Genomic DNA, 17,128 nt, shown 5'->3' with positions numbered 1-17,128 from the left:
GTATGTATGCATCTGTGTGCATACAATACACATGCATGTTTGCATACATGTACATTAATGTCAAACTGAGACCTTTTAAAACCTTGGCTTAAAAAGGCCAAAGTATTCCTCTGAATCCCAGGCCATCTCTAGTCATCCTTGAAAATGAAGGATAAACAATACATTCATACACATACATATATACATCTGTGTCCATGAGCACATACATGTGTACATATGTGCACAAGGTTGAGTATATGTGAATATATACATATATACACATGTAGGCATATATATGCAAAAATATATATATAAGGTGATATTAGGAATGTGTATGTTGGGTAGTGCACAAGAAAGTGAAGGGAAAGAACTGAGAGTGGTTTACCACACAAAGCTGAAGTCTTTTTCAGCCCCCTTCTTCCCTACTGGTTGGTATTTTTTTAAATACCATTTTAACATGTTTCTTATTTATGCATTTTTTTCCCTAGATGAGAACAACTCCATGAAAGGAATATATATATATATATATATATATATATATATATATATATATATATATATATTTCCCCCCCCCCCAAGGGAGGTTAAAGCTGGAGGATCTCTTAAACTCAGAAGTTCTCTAGTGGGTTACACTAATCATGTGTCCACACCAAATTTGTGAGCAATATGATGAGGCTACCAAGTTGCCTAGGATGGGGCAAACCAGCCCAGGATAGAATCAGAGCAAATCAAAAGTTCCCATTCCACTCAGAAGCAGGATTAGGCTCATGAGTAATCCCTGTACTGTTAGCCTGAAGGAAATGGGGAGATCTAATCTCAAAAAACATTGAAGAAAAGCTATTTTTCCAAGGAAATAGGTATAACATAAAGGACTTCCACTCACTTTTACTTCCTCAGGAATGGGTAATGGTAAAAGAGGTTTCTTAGAAGCCCGAAGTCTTGCAAAGCCCATGTAGAGCTGAAGTTCATATACAAGGTGACAGAACACTGGACTAAGATTCAAAGTACTTGAGTTTCAGTTCTTGCTCTGTGAATAACTAGCCATAGCTGGGCAAAATGTTTCCCTTCTCTGTGCCTCAGTTTTTTCTTCTCTTGCTAAGGTTCAGTATGGAACATGTCATCTTTTCTTTTGAACCATATTTTTTTCCCCCTTAGGCTGAGGTTAAGTGACTTGCCCAGGGTCACACAGCTAGGAAGTGTTAAGTGTCAGACCAAATTTGAACTTAGGTCCTCCTGAATTTAAGGCTAGTTCTCTATCCACTCTGCCACCTAGCTGCCCCCTGAACCATATTTTCCTCCAACTTTCCCCTCTTTATCTTGAGGGTATCACCATTCTTCCAGGAATCCAGGTTTATAATTTTGGTACCATCTCTTATTCTTCCCCTCCCAAACCCAATGCCCATTCCAATAACCAAATTGTAAACCAATGAAATTGACTTCAGTTCTTGTTAAAATTCTCATAGTAATGAGAGTTAGGAAATATTTAGAAAGGAACTGACTTCATCAAGACTAGTCATACTGGACAAACCTTATTTCCTTTTTTTGGACAGGATTATTGGATGGATAAACCTAAGGAATAACTATAAATATTGGGACACCTAGATTTTAGTAAAGCATTTGATAAAATATCTCATGCTGGTTTTTTTGTGGAGAAAGTAGATATTGACTAGACCAGGACTTCTTAAATCCTTTCTACTTAGGACCCCTTTTTGCCTGAGAAATTTTCCATGATCCTAGGTATACAGATATATAAAATAGGTATACAAATCAACATTTACTGATAATAAATCATAATGTCATGTCCCCCCACATTCAGTTACTTGATCCCTTGTGGGGTTGTAACCCACAGTTTAAGAAGCTTTGAACTACACAATAGGATAATTGGATTTAGAGCTGGTTGAATGGCCAGATTCAAAGCTGTCATTAATGATTCTAAATCATTAATTGTAGGTCTTTAATGCAGAGCTCTAATATTTGGCCCTGTACTATTGAATGTATTTTCCATTTAACATATTTTCAATGTCTTGAATAAAGACATAAATGACATTTTTATCAAATTTTCAATACTACAAAGCTAAGATAATTAATATGCTGGATGACAGGATTAAAAAGTGCACTGACATTGGGATGAATCTAATAAAACTCAATATAGAGAAGTACAAAATCTTACATTTCCATTCAATTCTTACACTGTTCATTCATAAGTACAAGATAGATAAAGTATACTGATAAAGTGGAGTGTAAGCCCCAAATGAATCAATAATGTGATATGGCAATCAACTTCTTCTCACCTTTAGCTCTCAATTTTATCTTAGATTAAAATCTGGAGTAATAAAGAATTTGATGGTGTTATTTTTTCCTGCCCTAGTCAGATCATATCTAAAGAATTATGCTCAATTCTGGACATCACTTTTAAGAAGGATATTGAAACAACAGGATGATGAAGGATTTCAAGTTATATCATGTTAGGATAAGTTTAAGAAATTGGCTGTTTAATTGGAAAAAGGTAAGGATATTTGTGACCTCATGTAGTTAATAGAGCCCTGAAGTTTGGAGGACCTGAATTCAAAATTGTACTCAGACACCTAACACTAGTTGTGTATTCTGGTCACAATCCCAATTGCCCCTCCACAAAAAGAGAGAGAGAGAGAGAGAGAGAGAGAGAGAGAGAGAGAGAGAGAGAGAGAGAGAGAGAGAGAGAGAGAGAGAGAGAGAAGACAGGAAGGAAGGAAGGAAAATAGGAAGGAAGGAAGGAAGACAGGAAGGAAGGAAGGAAGGAAGGAAGGAAGGAAGGAAGGAAGGAAGGAAGGAAGGAAGGAAGGAAGGAAGGAAGGAAGGAAGGAAGGAAGGAAGGAAGGAAGGAAGGAAGGAAAAGAGAGAGGGAGGGAGGGAGGAAGGAAACAAACTTTTCCTGTATAGGGAAGCTAGGTGGTATAGTAGATAGTGCACCAGGCCTGAAGCATCTGAATTCAATCCAGCCTCTGACACTTTTTGATACAGTGACACTGACTCTATGTGATCCTGGGCAAGTTGTTTTTTTTGTTTTTTGTTTTTTTAGTTAATCAAGATAAAACAATACTTTTATCTACATGACTTTGGGCAAATTATTTAATTTTTCTGGTTCTCAATTTCCTCAATGAGAATGTGAAAAGGTGGTTGAGATGAGCTCTTTAACCCAAGTCAGCTCTAGATCCTATTGCCCCACCCTGCTTCAGGCCATCATCAGCTTTTGTTTCAATCATGGCAATAGTTTACTAATAATTTCCTAATTTCACCTTCTTCACTCTCCAAATTGTCTTTCATACACCTGTTGCTTTAATATATTCCTAACACACAGGTTGGATCATGTTATTCTTCTGCTCATACTTTTTTTTTTTTGGTAGCTTTCTATAATTTTTAGAGTAAAAATACAAACTCCTTGGTCTTGAATTTAAAATCTTTCACAATCTGGTTTCCACCTACCTTTATGACCTTATTTCCACTATTCTATTTCCACCCACTTATACTCTTACATATAACCAACTATTAGCTATCATCCAAACTTGACCTGCCTCCAAGTTTTTCCTCAAATGGGTAGAAGAGATTCCCTCTTCACTTTTTCCTCTTTGAATCCTAAACTTCTTTCAAGGACTACTTAGCCCCTCTGCAAAGCCTTTCTGTATTGGCTTCTTTTCCTCCTCAAATTATCTTGTATTTACTTATCTGTTTACATGTCATATCCTTTTAGTAGAGAGGAAGTTGTGTAAAAGAAGGAACTATTTCTTTTGTGTCTTGTGTCCTTAGCACATGGGGACTGGTACATAGGGAGCAATTAATAAATACTGATTGAATTACCTTTTCCAGATGTGACAATCATTGATTCCATGAGCCTATACCCTAATAACAATAATAATAATAATAGTTGTTATTCATCATGTTCAGCTCTCCATGACCTCATAGCTTTTCTTGGAAAAGATACTGGAGTGATTTGCCATTTCATTTGCCAGTCTCCAGCGGATTAAGGCAAACTTGGATTAAGGGACTTTCTCAAGGTCATACAGCTAGAAAATATCTGACACTGGATTTGAACTTGTTATCTACTGAGGCCACTGCTGTCTCTAATAGTAGTAGTGATAGTAGCATCTAATAATAGCTAACATTTATAAAATTTTCCTATGTTCTAGGCACTATGCTAAATGCTTTTTAGTTATTCTCATTTAATCCTTACAGCAACCATGGGAGATAAATGCTATTATTATCCCCATTTTACAGCTGAGGAAACTGAGGCAAATAGGTTAAGCAATTTGTCCAGAGTCACACAGCTGGTAAGTGTCTTCTACAAGATTTAAACTCAAGTCTTTGCAATTCTAGGCCCAGCATTCCATCCACTGAACCACCTAGAACCACCCAGAACTACACTTCAAGAGATATGCCTGGACATTCATTCCTATGTTGTTACTGTTTAGTTGTGGCTGATCTTGGACATCGTTTTCTTGGCAAAAATATTTAAGTAGGTTGCCATTTTTTTCTCTAATGTATACCCATTTTACATATGAGGAACTGAAGCAAATAAAATTTAAATGACTTACCTCGAGTCCCACAGTTAAGAGGTATCCAAATTTGGATTTGAATTTAGATCTTCTTAACTCCAAACTATCCAATTGCCCCAGACATTTCTGTTCATGGTCTGATTATATTACTTGACTTCTCAGTCACCATTGAACTAGACTTTTAGGAAACTGACCCTATGGGACCAAACCATACTGGCCATGTCTATCACACTACCTTGCCATACTTCATTCTTTCTTGAACTAGTGGTTTGAAGTGTTACAAGAAGGATGCTGAATCCCAGCAGGGGTTCAAGCATTCTGATTCCTTCCTAAAATCTGTTTCAGACAGTCATGTTCCTGAAGGCAGCATCTGCTACCATCTGGAAGCATATTATGTATAAAGCTCCAGGCCTAAGTTATAAATAAACACACCAAGGGAACAGATTTTCTTCTAAAAATGTTGTTCCTTATGCTTGCTGACAACAGAATTATTCCTTCTCAGTAATTTGAACCCCTTGTCAAACCTAAATTCAAGGCCTCAGCTGGTAGGCAAAGGTCTGGGCCAGATACTTCCTGCCAGAAATATCCTGCCAGAAAGTCAGCCAGACTAGAAATTATATCTATTAGGTCTAATTACAGGTGAGCACCATAATCAGTTTCAATAGACTGTTGAGCATTGATCCTGCTTAGGAGTACTGGGCTCCAGATTTGCAACAAGATAAAGAAAGAGGAGTTTTGATGGAAGATGTATTTGGACAAAAGAACAATATCTTCTTATCACCTTGAAAGGCCTTTCTGCCATTAGAAAAATAAATTTTTTTTTCTTGCCAACCAATCAGGAATCAGTCAGCTGGAGCAAGAAAAAGGGAGAAATTAATGATGAAAATGTTTTGTATAAAGGATGAGTATTATATTGTCAAAGAGTGTGGGATATTGCTTCTGTTTTGTATAAACATTTTGATATCTAATACCAATAGAAAAAGAACTGTCATGTATCCTGCTCAAAAATGAGTGTGAGGAGGGGACAGCTAGATGGCTCAGTGGAAAGAATACCAGCCTGGAAGTTGGGAGGACCTGAGTTCAAATCTGATCTCGGACACTTAATCTTCCTAACTGCGTGGCCCTGGACAAGTCACTTAACCCCAATTGCCTTAGCTAAAAAAAAAAAAAAAAAAAAAAAAAAAAAAAGCATGAAGAAACATAGCTTTCAAGTGGGATTTTGGATATTTTGGAGAAGAAAATGATCTGGGTATAGGTTTGAGGATTTGGATCTCTTTGTTATTATTTCCAATATGGAAATAATCCCTTGAATGTATGGGGCCAAGAAACATCTCTTATTTATTCAAAACTAGAGAAATGTGGCTGGAAAGAAACACAATTTCAAGGATGTTAAGGAGACTGATAATATTGTTGCGAATTTCAAGGCAGACGTGTGAAGCATATCCCTTTTAACTTGCATATATAAGTTTTATGACTAATGAGTGTAAAACTAAGAAAATGAGAATTCAATCAGTCATAAACATTTAAATGCCTAATTTGTGCCAGGCACTATACTAAATGCTGGACTACATAAAGATTTGGAGACTGATGTGTGATTGAAATACTATTGGAGGGCTGTTTGATAGAAGAAATTTGGAGAATTATGACTTTTTAAGTAAAAGATGAGCCCTTAGGAATCAGGAGACTTTCATTTAGACCATTGAAGTAGGAGGGCAGAGAATTTAATAAAAGGTAAAGGCAATAGGTGGGGGTGGAGAAAATGCTCCAGCTGATTGATTCCTGATTGGTCGGCAAGATGACATCATTAGTCAAAAGCTTCAGTGAAAAGAACTATTACTCTTTTATTGAAAGATGAAGTTTTTCATAAAGGCTTTTTGCTCTCTGTCACCACCTCTGTTTCATGAAAGGTCTTGAATTTTTGTGGTAAGATGTCTTAAAGCTGGAATCTGGACTGTACTGCTATGAGCTGTACTCTAATTGGAGTCCAGCATCCAACAATCCAGCTGGATTGGACCACATAGCTTAGAGATAGCCAGTTAGATGAGCTTGGTAGTTATTTAGCTAAAGAGTACTGCTATTCCTCTTAAGAATTAATGTTCTCACCCTTTAGAGGTAATGATTAATAGAAAGCTTTAAAGACTATATTCAGATAGACTGGTTTTCCCTGGCTGAAGTGGTAAGATTTAAAAGTCAAACAGTGGGGGCAGCTAGGTGGCGCAGTGGATAGAGTACCAGCCCTGAATTCAGGAGGATCCGAGTTCAAATCTGGTCTCAGACACTTAACACTTCCTAGCTGTGTGACCCTGGGAAAGTCACTTAACCTCAGCCTGGGGGGGGGGGGGAGGAGAGTCAAACAGTGAGCAGAAAAGCCATTTTGTGTGAGCCAGTGAAGCCTTCAGTCTAGAATTGTGAGTTACCTTAAGCACATAAGTTTTCCTCTTACTAAGCAAGGTAACTTTGCTTCCCCGGAACTAAGCTTCTTCATCTGCAAAATAAGGAAGTTTGGTTTCTTAAACTGGTTTAAGACCCTATGGAGTATTGTTATTACTGGATATGAGAGCACGAAATTATGCTTTATTATCAGTAAATGTTTAATTTGTATATCTATTTTATATACCCACATACTTGGGGTCATGTAAACATTTCTCAGACAAAAAGGGGTTGTGTGTGTGTGAGAAATTTAATAAACCCTTTAAAGTTCCTTGTAGCTGTAGCTGCTATGGATCCTTGGGAGATGTATTGGACAGATAATTATCCTGTAATCAGGCAACTGAGGATTGAAGTTGAAAAGACCCTTTTTCATACACTCCTTCCTTGACAAAATAAACAAAATCTTCCCTTAGAAGCAAAGCCATCTGACCTTTACACATTCACTCAGATAAATCACTGGATTTCTGAAGTGCTAATTCCTCACTTGTTTCCAGTCTTTGGAGGGAAGTTCCAAAGGTAAAGTATAACAGAATGTTGTCAGTGTAAGAAAGAAAGAGAGCAAAGAAGGAACTCTACCAGCTAAGTCTCCCTTCATAAGTATAAATAAATAAACAAACATAGGTAAGTTTATGTCCTATAGAAGACTGATTTCTTTCTTTTGTTATTAACAAATTCTTTGTAGAAATTATTCTTAGAGGTCTACTGCTACTAACAGAAGGAAATCACTCCTGATAATTACACCTGACATTGTGGTGAGAAAGGACAGTTCGGAACAGTAGTTCTGCTAGGGTTTTTAGCATCTGGTGATTGATTATGTCATGGGTATTGGTGACTTCCAAAGTCCCTCCCTCACTCAAATCCAATTCACTTGAATGTCATGGTATCAGCTGCCTGATGTCATGGTAGTCTGAGAATGAGAATTGGAGGACAAATAGCAATATGAGGTCCGTCACTCATAGGACAAGGGGTAGTTGGAGCTTGGTGGGTGATGTCTTTTTTCATTCCCCAAAAGTCAAGGTTACTCTGATGTCTAAAGCGGACAAGGGGCCCAAGATGCCAATGTGGTCATAGCCATAGGTTAATTACCAAAAAAGTTGATCAAAAACTGAGGTTTCTCCAAAACAGGTAAGGGTTTTATTCTGCGTATGCTGCAAGTATTTTAATTGGGTGCAGCTATGTGGCATAGTGGAGAGAGCAATGATCCTGGAGTCAGGAGGATCTGAGTACAACTGTAGCCTCAGACACTTATTGACTGTGTGATCTAGGCAAGTCACTTAATCCCAATTGCCTCCAAACGTTTATGGAAATGTTTTGCATGGCTTTCTCAATTGGGGGGGTATAGAGAGAAAGGGGGAGAATCTGAAACTCAAAATTTAAAAGCAAATGTTAAAAAAAAGTTTTACATGTAACTGGAGATAATAAAAATATTTTTTAAATTTTTAAAAAGAACATTAAGGCATAGAAGGATTTCAGGGCAAAGCAGTAATTAGGGAAGGGCAGCTAGTACTTGGTTTGTAGATCCCAACGTTTGGATAGAAGCTTTATCTCAAAATCTAACTACTGTATGTCCTTTGCCAAGATCACTTAATTTTCTTGAGATTTGGCTTCCTCATTAGTGAAATGAAGAGGTTGAACTTTCAGTTCTGTTTACCTGCATGCAATCCTTGCTCTTCCCAGTCTCTATTCTCCTTGGCCCCCTGGAAACCTCCTTTTTTGGACAAATTTCCTTTCATCCCAGAATACCCCTGTCACTTTCCTTTCTACTTGAGGCAGGCACTGAAATAGTTTTTTGGAAGGTCCCATATCTCTTAGAATCTTCTTCAAGATTAGCTGCTTCTTCTTTCATGCTCCCTGGCATAGTCCTGCTACTTTCAGATCCTCCCCCCATCCCCCACTCTGATATTATTGCTCAGTAATTATTCCTCTTTTTTTTTTTTTTTTTTTTTTTTTTTTTTTAAGTTCACTCCATAAGGAATAGATTTTTGGTGTTTTAATCCATGAACCTCAAAATCTTTCTTAACTTGTTAGGAACTTTCCTAACAAGTTAACTACCAGATTCATAATCTTTTCCACTAGTTCAAGCAATCCTGATCTATCCTGTCTCCTCCAAAAGCCTGCCTCTTCTAGCATCACTAAACTCTCTCACTATTTTCAGTCTCTTCCTGTCTATGGATCATTTCCTGCTAACATGCCTATGTCTCTCCCATCTCGAAAAAAATCTTTCTTGATCCCTCCAATCCCACTATTATTCTTTCTTTTCTTTTGTAACTAAACTCCTTGAAAAGTCTACAATAGGTGCCTTCACTTTCTCTCCATCTTTTTTTAACTCCTTATAAGACTTGACTTCATCATTCCATCAAGCTCTCTCCACAATTACTAATCTCTTAGTTGCCAAATCCAATGGCCTTTTCTCCAACTTCTCTGCAACCTGTCGATTATACTCTCTCTCTAGGTTTTTGGGCCACCACTTTCTCCTGGTTCTCCTCCTACCTATCTAGCCACTCATTTCCTGTGTCCTTTGCTTGATCTTTTTCCAGATCATTTCCTCTAACCATGTGCTCTTCAGGGATCTATATTGGGTCTTCTTTTCTTCTCCCTCTATTCTGCTTCATTTGATGATCTCGCCTCCCATCAATTTCATTACCATCTCTATGTGATGATTCTCAAATCTACTTCTACTATGCCAACCTTTCTGCCAATCTCCAATCTCTCATCTTTAACTGCCTTTCAGGCACCTCAAACTGGATGTCCACTAGTCATCTTAATTCAAAAATGTCCAAAGTGGAATTTAACTATTTCCCCCTCTTCACTTCCACCTCTTCTGCTTACAGTTCTTCAGGCTCACAACCTAGATGTCATTTTCATTCTTCACTATCTCTCACTCCCCATATCCAAGCTGTTGCCAAAATCTATTGATTTCATCTTTGCAACATCTCTCAAAAATACCTCCTTCTTTTCTTTGACATTGCCATCATTCTAGTACAGGCCCTCCCACTTCATGCCTTGATTATGACAGATTATTATTATCATTCAGGCTGGTGGATCTGCCTGCCTTAAGTACCTCTACACATACAATCCATCTTCTATTCAGTCACTAAAATGACTTTCCTAAGGTGCAGGATCCTATCATGTTACCCCCCGCCTAGTCAATAAATGCTTGGCTCCCTACTAGCCTCAGGATCAAAGACAAAATGTTATGTTTGGAATTCAAAGCTTTTCATAACTTAACCCTTCCTACTTTTCCAGTCTCTTTACACCTAATTCCCTGACATCTTGAATTAGGGATGATGGTCTCCTGGCTATTTCATGAACAAAATATTCTATCTCTTGGCTCTGGGTATTTTTCTCTGTTCCCTATACCTGGGATGTTCTCCTTTCTCTACCCATTATTGACCTTCCTGGTTTCTTTTTAAGTCCCAACTAAAATTCCATCTTTTACTGGAAGCCTTTCCCAATCCCTTTTAATTCTAGTGCCTTATTCTGTTAATTATTTTCTATTTATCTTGTATATAGCTTGCTTTGTATATATTTGTTTTTTCCATTGGCCCCCCCCATTAGATTATAATCTCTTTGAGGGCAAGGGTTGTCTTTTGCCTTTTTTTGGTACCCCCAGTATTTAGCATAATTTCTGGCACATGATAGGTGCTTAATAAATGTATTTTAATTTATATTAATTGATCCTCTCCAACTCTATTACTTTTTGAATATTTTGGCCTGCCTGTTTCATAAATCTCAAATTCTCTAAAATTGTCTTCCACAGAAAATGTTAATAATGAATGGAAAGTAAGGCTAAAGTAGAATAGCTATGTAAGACTAGCAAACTAAAACTGGTAGATAGAATAATAGAACATAGTCCAGAAACTGACCTTGATTTTTCTCTATAAGATTAAATGAGCTTACCACAACTTCTCACCTGAATCTTCATGATGGCCTTGATGGCAGCCTCAAACTCTTCTGAGTTGTTGTAGTCAACTGTCCACACGTGTGGCTTGCCAATGAAGTTTTCAGCATAGGGGTGTTGAGAAAACACCTGGTCAGGACACAAGGTGTCCTCAGCTTTTCTGTGTCCTACTGAAGTAGCCCAAGTATAGAAAGCCAGACAGCCCTCCAACCCAAATGTGCTGAAGGAATACAGCCCCAAACTCTTTGATTCTGTTCCATTTCGTTATGTTGCCCAGGTTCCTTCTACTTTCCTTCCCAACCAACTGTATTCTAGCCCCACAGCTTTTGAGTTTTTATTTATATACCCTAGACTCACAGATTTTAACCTTTAAATCTTTAACTTCACTTCCCATGCCTTATTCTCTCTTCTCATTCTGGAGATCTAATGGAATAATTATTATTGGAATCCCTAAGTTCCAAGATATAAGTAGGATCTGGTAACTGAGGTAAATTCAGTTGTTGGGGGCTAGGAAGTAATTACCTCGGGCCTCTTATACCACTGAAAGGAAATAAAGGAAGTATAAGAGTCAACCCATGATAGGAAAGATTACTGGGAAAGGGCAGGTCAGTAGATGAGACCCAATTAAAAGTCAATTTGGAGGATTATCAGTACTTTTACAGACATTAGTGGCCCTCTTCTAGTTATATCTGGCTCCTCCCTCTTGAGGATCAGAAGCCTCCCATCACTTACCTCTCGGGAAGTAGGTTTTCCTCGAAAAAATTCATGGTTGAGGGAGCTATGAGGTGGGCTGAAGCGGGACTGCAGGAAGATGCAGCCGTTGGCAATAGCTTCTAGTGGAGCAGGGCCTTCATAGGGGAAGCCAAATCCTATGAAGAGCTAGGGGAATAGGTAGCAGTACTGTTAGAACGGGAATTGATTAATAGGTCATACATGTCAGAGAAACATGAGTAGGTGTGTGAGGTTTTGGGGGGAAGGTGGGAAAAAAGTAGGACCCGGGAAATGGATCCAAAATTTTTCTCCCAGAGGTTATCAGATAGTTCTAAGAAGCATTTATTTCTACACAGAAACATGTTTATTCTTCTATCAAGCTTGCCAGCCTTAGTTAGGTTAATATCATTAAGTAGTCCCCTTATGAGTCTCCCTGTGGCATAGATCTGTCTACCTGGAAACCCATATTTCCTTGCCATAGTTTCCAAAGCAGCAAATGTGAACTCTCTGTACACCTGAAGCCATGTGGAGCTAGCAAACCAAGAACTATTTGGCCCTTCAAGAGCAGTAGCTCCTAAACCCACCATTCCTTCATCCCAATATGACTGTTTCCTCTCTAACCCAGACCTTCTTCTTCTTCTTTGAATGTTGAAAACTAATTTTTATGTGTATTTGGAAAAAATAAAATATTATTGAGAAAAAAAAGAATGGAATCATGTAGAGTCAGACATGACTGAACAACCACAACAATTACCAAATGTCCCATGAAATAATATTTTTTACCATTTCCAATGTTTGCATGAACAGTCATGAGCCATCTTTCCCTTGTGCTGCAACTTCTTTCTTCTGTTTCATTTGCAGTAAGATTCTGAAGTTTAATGTGATTCAGCTTCTCCAGCATTATGTCCACTCATGAGTCATCTCAGTTGTCTGTCCCTCCACTGTTCTCATCCTGGCCTTAGAAGTGACTTTATTTAAAATCTGGCCTCAGATACTTATATTAGCTATGTGATTCTGAGAAAGTCACTTAACCTCCATTGCCTTAAAAAAAATTTAAAAATAAAAAAGAGGTGATTGTATGCTCCTCACCTTAGCTTTTCGCAATAGCTGCTGGAACTCCTGCTGTGGCAGAAGGCCATGGTTCTTCACAAAGGCAGGGACTTCTGGTGGCCTTTGGGTCTCATAGTACACGGTGCCATGAATCTCCATGTACTTGTTCAAGATGCTCAGAAATTTCTCCTTGCCCTGGGAGAAGAAGAGAAGGAATTACCTGTGCAGAATAATGCAGAACCACTTATGAGGCATCGTAGTATAACTGAGTCAGGAATACATGGTATAATGAGAAGAACTCTCAATTGGGAGTCAAGCACTTGTGGCATTTTTCTATCCAAATGAGACAGTTGGATTAGGTTGACTTTCAATTCTATATTCCTATAACCCTTAGCTCTCCTTACCTTATATTTACCTAGGGAAGTAGTGCTGAGAAGGGAGAGAGAAAGAGAAGGAAGAAAAGAAGTTAAGGAGAGATACTGGTCCTAAGTCTTTCCCAATGCTGAGCCCAAAGTGGAGAGGGGAGGATTTATTCCATCAGTCTCAGGTGTAAATGCTTACATTGGGGAAAGGCAATTTTCCCAGGTAAGAGGCCTTGGTATCCCAAATACCTCATGGATATCTCAAGGAAACCTTTATTAAGCATCTACTGTATGAAAAACCCAATTCTAGGGGTTGAGGGTTATACAAAATTTCTATAAAAGTTATGCCAATAGATAACTTATTAGTTACCTTTCCATTTTTCCTTTCAGAAACTAGAGATTTTAGCATGGGTCATTTAAGGTAGAGAAAATCTGTGTCTAAGACAACTTTCAAAATAATTTTCATGAGGCTCAGATTTGACCACATCACTCCCCTCCCCCCAATCAAAGTCTTCAGCAGCTCTCTACTATTTTTAGGATAAAATATAGATTCTTTAGTCTGACAGTGAACACTTTTCATAATATGGTGCAAAGCTACCTTTCCAGCCTTATGCCTTTTTACGCTCATCTCCTTTCTTTGTTCCAATCAAATTGGGCTTTTGATGCATTTGTACAATTTGTCTCCCATGCCTGAAATGTACATCCTCCTCCTTTCTGTCTCTTGAAATCTTCCTTTATTTAAGGTTCAATTCAGGTGCCTTCTCCTCCTTGAAGCCTTCCTTAATTATAAAGCATTAACTCACACTCTCACTCTCTCTGTCTCTCTGTCTCTCTCTCTCTCCTCAAAATATCTTGTATTTATTCATCTGTAAAAGGAGATGGTTAAACTTTATGACCTCTAAAGTCTCTTTCAGCTTGGAATGCTATGAGTAAACAATTATCAGGCTAAGTATTTTTCCAGTAGTGGAGAGAGATTTTCCTTATTTTCCCTGCTTCCCTTATAAGCTGACTAGGTCCCTGATGCCAGAGATAGAAATGAGGCTGTGGAACAGAGAGAGAGTAACTGGCTCATACATTTAGATGGAACTGTGGTCTTAGTCTCATTAGTGCTACACTCCTTGCAAGGTAAAAAATCATTGAAAACTGCAGTCTGCATTACTAGTCCCATTAAGCTATCACTGGACTGGAGCTGGACTTGTGCTTCCTTTCAGGTATATAATAACCTTTTCCCTCTCTTATTCCATCTTTCCTCACCCTCTTATCCCCCTCTCTCACCCTTAGTTATGATTCTGTCCCCTGATTCAATTTACTTCTTTATCTCTCTCCTCGAAGAAAAAAAATTCTTGTTCTCCTGTAGTTAGAAAGACTGGTATAATGACTCATGAGATCATTTGCTAAACAAAAGTGCCCCAGGCATTTAAATCTGGTGAAGAGTACCTTCACTTACTAGACTTGATGATTTTAATAATTCTCCCAGGACAGTATCTTCACTTTTCTTGTAAAACTAAACTCACTTGTTTTATTATCCTCTCTGCTTTCTTTATTTCTCAGCAACAATCATCTTGTTTAGAAAAGTAACTCTCAGATGTGAGAAGCAAAGACTCATTCCCTTTCCTTTCAACCCATGAGGGTCTCTACTAAAGGTTAGGGCCTTTTTGCTCTTTCCTTTAATATTCCTCTCTGCAAGTCTTTACCTTGTTATCACTGTAACAAACTGGCCTCTTTGTGTTACCTGCTGCATATCATCAATATAGCTTATTCCTTGGCACTTTTTTCACCCTCTAGGGGCAGTCCTCAGGACAGTGGGTCAAACTGGGTTTTAGGGTCCTGGTCTCTGTCTGCCCCTTTGTAGAAAGATCTTTCTATCCAGCTACTCTTATTGTTTTTCTAGTCTTCTCACAAGGCTATTTCCATCCTCAGTTAAATCCAGGTAGCTCAGATACCAAGTTTCATTGTTCAAGACTCAACAGATAGGAGGAGGATAAAGAGCAATCAGAATTTGGGGCATATCACTTGTACCATACCTGTATCTGCAGCATCCCCAAGAGGTGGGCAGAAGAAAAAAGAGGGGAGAAGTGATACATTAGTATCTCATCCATTAATCCAAACTGGGTTCTTTAAAATGAGTTCTCAAGACAGGCCATTTTTTTTCTCCTAATCTGGCCTAATTAAAATTGTTCATATGTTTTTTATGTGATTCCTAAGAATCCCCAAGGAAAGAGAATTTTCAGCTTTCCCCAGTGATCAATTTAGTATCTCACCCCATAGCCAAGTTTCTTTCTGGTGTTTAACTTAAATCCTCTTGTTCTGTCCCTATAAGGAAGAAAACAATAATTGTGTATATTTCTATCAAATGACCTTTAAGGATGGCAAGTGGAACAGGATTCAAGGCTAGATGTTTTTAAAATTGAAAGCAAGGATTTCTTCTGAGAATCCATTCAAATGTCTCCTGATCTGGGAGTGAGGTCTGAGTTCTGGAAATGGATCTAATTATAATGTTCTATGAACCTTAAAATATAGGTTTCTATGGAAGCCCCTATTCCTCTTCAATGTTAGAAAGCATATCAGTTGACGTCTGGGGTGTAATCCATACCCTAAATCCATATCTTTAATCTATTGCATTCTCTACTATGCTAAGGCATTCCAGTCTACTTTTGGAGCACTCTAGTTGTTAGAGAATTTTTCCCCTTGATATCATTTTTCTTGCCTCTTTGTAATTTCCAACTATTGCTCCTAGGTGTGGCCTCTGGGGCCAAGCAAAGTAATACTGTTTCCATATTCCATATCTTAGAATATTCCAAGATACATCCTTAGAAGTCTTCTAGTCTCCAAGCTAAACATTTAGTTATTTTCATCAATCTTCCTTAAGCATGATTGGACCCTTTCCCACTACTGAAGCTATTCTATCATTTCTCTCCTTCTAAACATATATTGCCTAGACTTGAATGTATCTTCTTTAGAGATACTCTGATCAAGGCAAGATATCCATCATTTAATTGCACTCATATCTCTCCATCTTGTTTATTCATAGGAATATCATGAAGAATTTGTCAAATATTTCACCAAAATCTTTGTCATGCTATATCTATATCCATATGCTACATCTATAGCATTCTTCTGGCCTACTAGTTCAATAACCCAATCCAGAAAAAAAGAAAAGAAAAAAAAAAAAGAAAAAGAAATGGGTTAGTTTGTTTTCATGTGTTCTTGACAACTTATTATTATTATATGAATATGCTTATTCATATTCCTTTTCTAGATTTCACTAAACATCATTAACATGTTCTTGAGTACATTATACTCAAGTATTGCAGTCATTTTAGTAAATTACTTCAATCAAATGGATGGAAGAGTCATTTTAATAGGTTTTTTTACTGTCCTGAAACTTTCCCTTTCCCATAACCCCATGATACACAGACCATGATGGACCTTGGCCATATATGTTAAAGGGGACCTTTTAATGAAAATCTTCCCGATTCTCTGTGCCTTGAGTTCTAATCCATATTTGTAAACAATGGGATTTTTGATGATCAGGGGATGGTAGAGGAGGAGAAGTAGACTCTTGGCTTCTGGTTCTCACCTTCCAGATGCTGGCTTCCTTGCCATATACCACAGCCATATTGCTGGCTTTGTTGTTCTTTATAAACTCCTTCTCTGTTGAGTTGAGCTCCTCTGACACAAAGCCCATGAAGGAGTTGTCCGGCGTGTGAGCTGCATGCCAGGAGATGCAGGAAGGAGAGGAAGGAAGGAAGGGTCATCTACACATCCAGGACCTTCTCCTGGGACTATTCATTCCCCCTCACAGAGGGAGCTTGGTCATGCAGTGATAGGAGTAGGGATGGTAAGGAGGAAGTGGGCCTAGAGAGAGAGTGGAAATAGAACTGCAAGGGAGCTCATTTTCATAGATTTTTAGAGTTGGAAGGAAATTTGAATATTATCTCATCCAGACTAATTAATGATTATCAGTTTCTCCCTCTTCATATTATCATCTCCTTCCCTTCCACCCCCATCCACATAACACATACCAGTAATTGTTTTACCTGGGTGCTGACAAATCTTAAATAAAACATTAGCCTTAGAGATATTAGTACTCAAAACAAGAGCTTTCTTTCTCAACTCAGACTTTTCCTCTTCCTTCCATCCACCCCCAAAGCCCAGCCCAATTC

General features: G+C 38.1%; 1 protein-coding gene across 4 annotated transcripts in view; it reads right to left on the bottom strand.

Moving 5' to 3' along the window:
* Positions 1-17,128, bottom strand: part of MGAT5B (alpha-1,6-mannosylglycoprotein 6-beta-N-acetylglucosaminyltransferase B) — a 125,844-nt gene that overhangs the window by 9,322 nt on the left and 99,394 nt on the right. For all 4 annotated transcript variants that reach the window (XM_074260219.1, XM_074260218.1, XM_074260221.1 and 1 more), the window contains 4 exons: positions 16,543-16,673; positions 12,640-12,795; positions 11,572-11,718; positions 10,852-10,968 (listed from right to left, as the gene is read on the bottom strand). In XM_074260219.1, the coding sequence (XP_074116320.1) occupies positions 10,852-10,968; positions 11,572-11,718; positions 12,640-12,795; positions 16,543-16,673 (551 nt within the window). The remainder of the gene's footprint in view (positions 1-10,851; positions 10,969-11,571; positions 11,719-12,639; positions 12,796-16,542; positions 16,674-17,128) is intronic.

The sequence above is a fragment of the Sminthopsis crassicaudata genome, chromosome 4 (assembly GCF_048593235.1).
Source record: "Sminthopsis crassicaudata isolate SCR6 chromosome 4, ASM4859323v1, whole genome shotgun sequence".
NCBI classification, from domain to species: Eukaryota; Metazoa; Chordata; class Mammalia; order Dasyuromorphia; family Dasyuridae; genus Sminthopsis; species Sminthopsis crassicaudata.
This window is presented reverse-complemented; position numbering and strand designations above follow the sequence as displayed.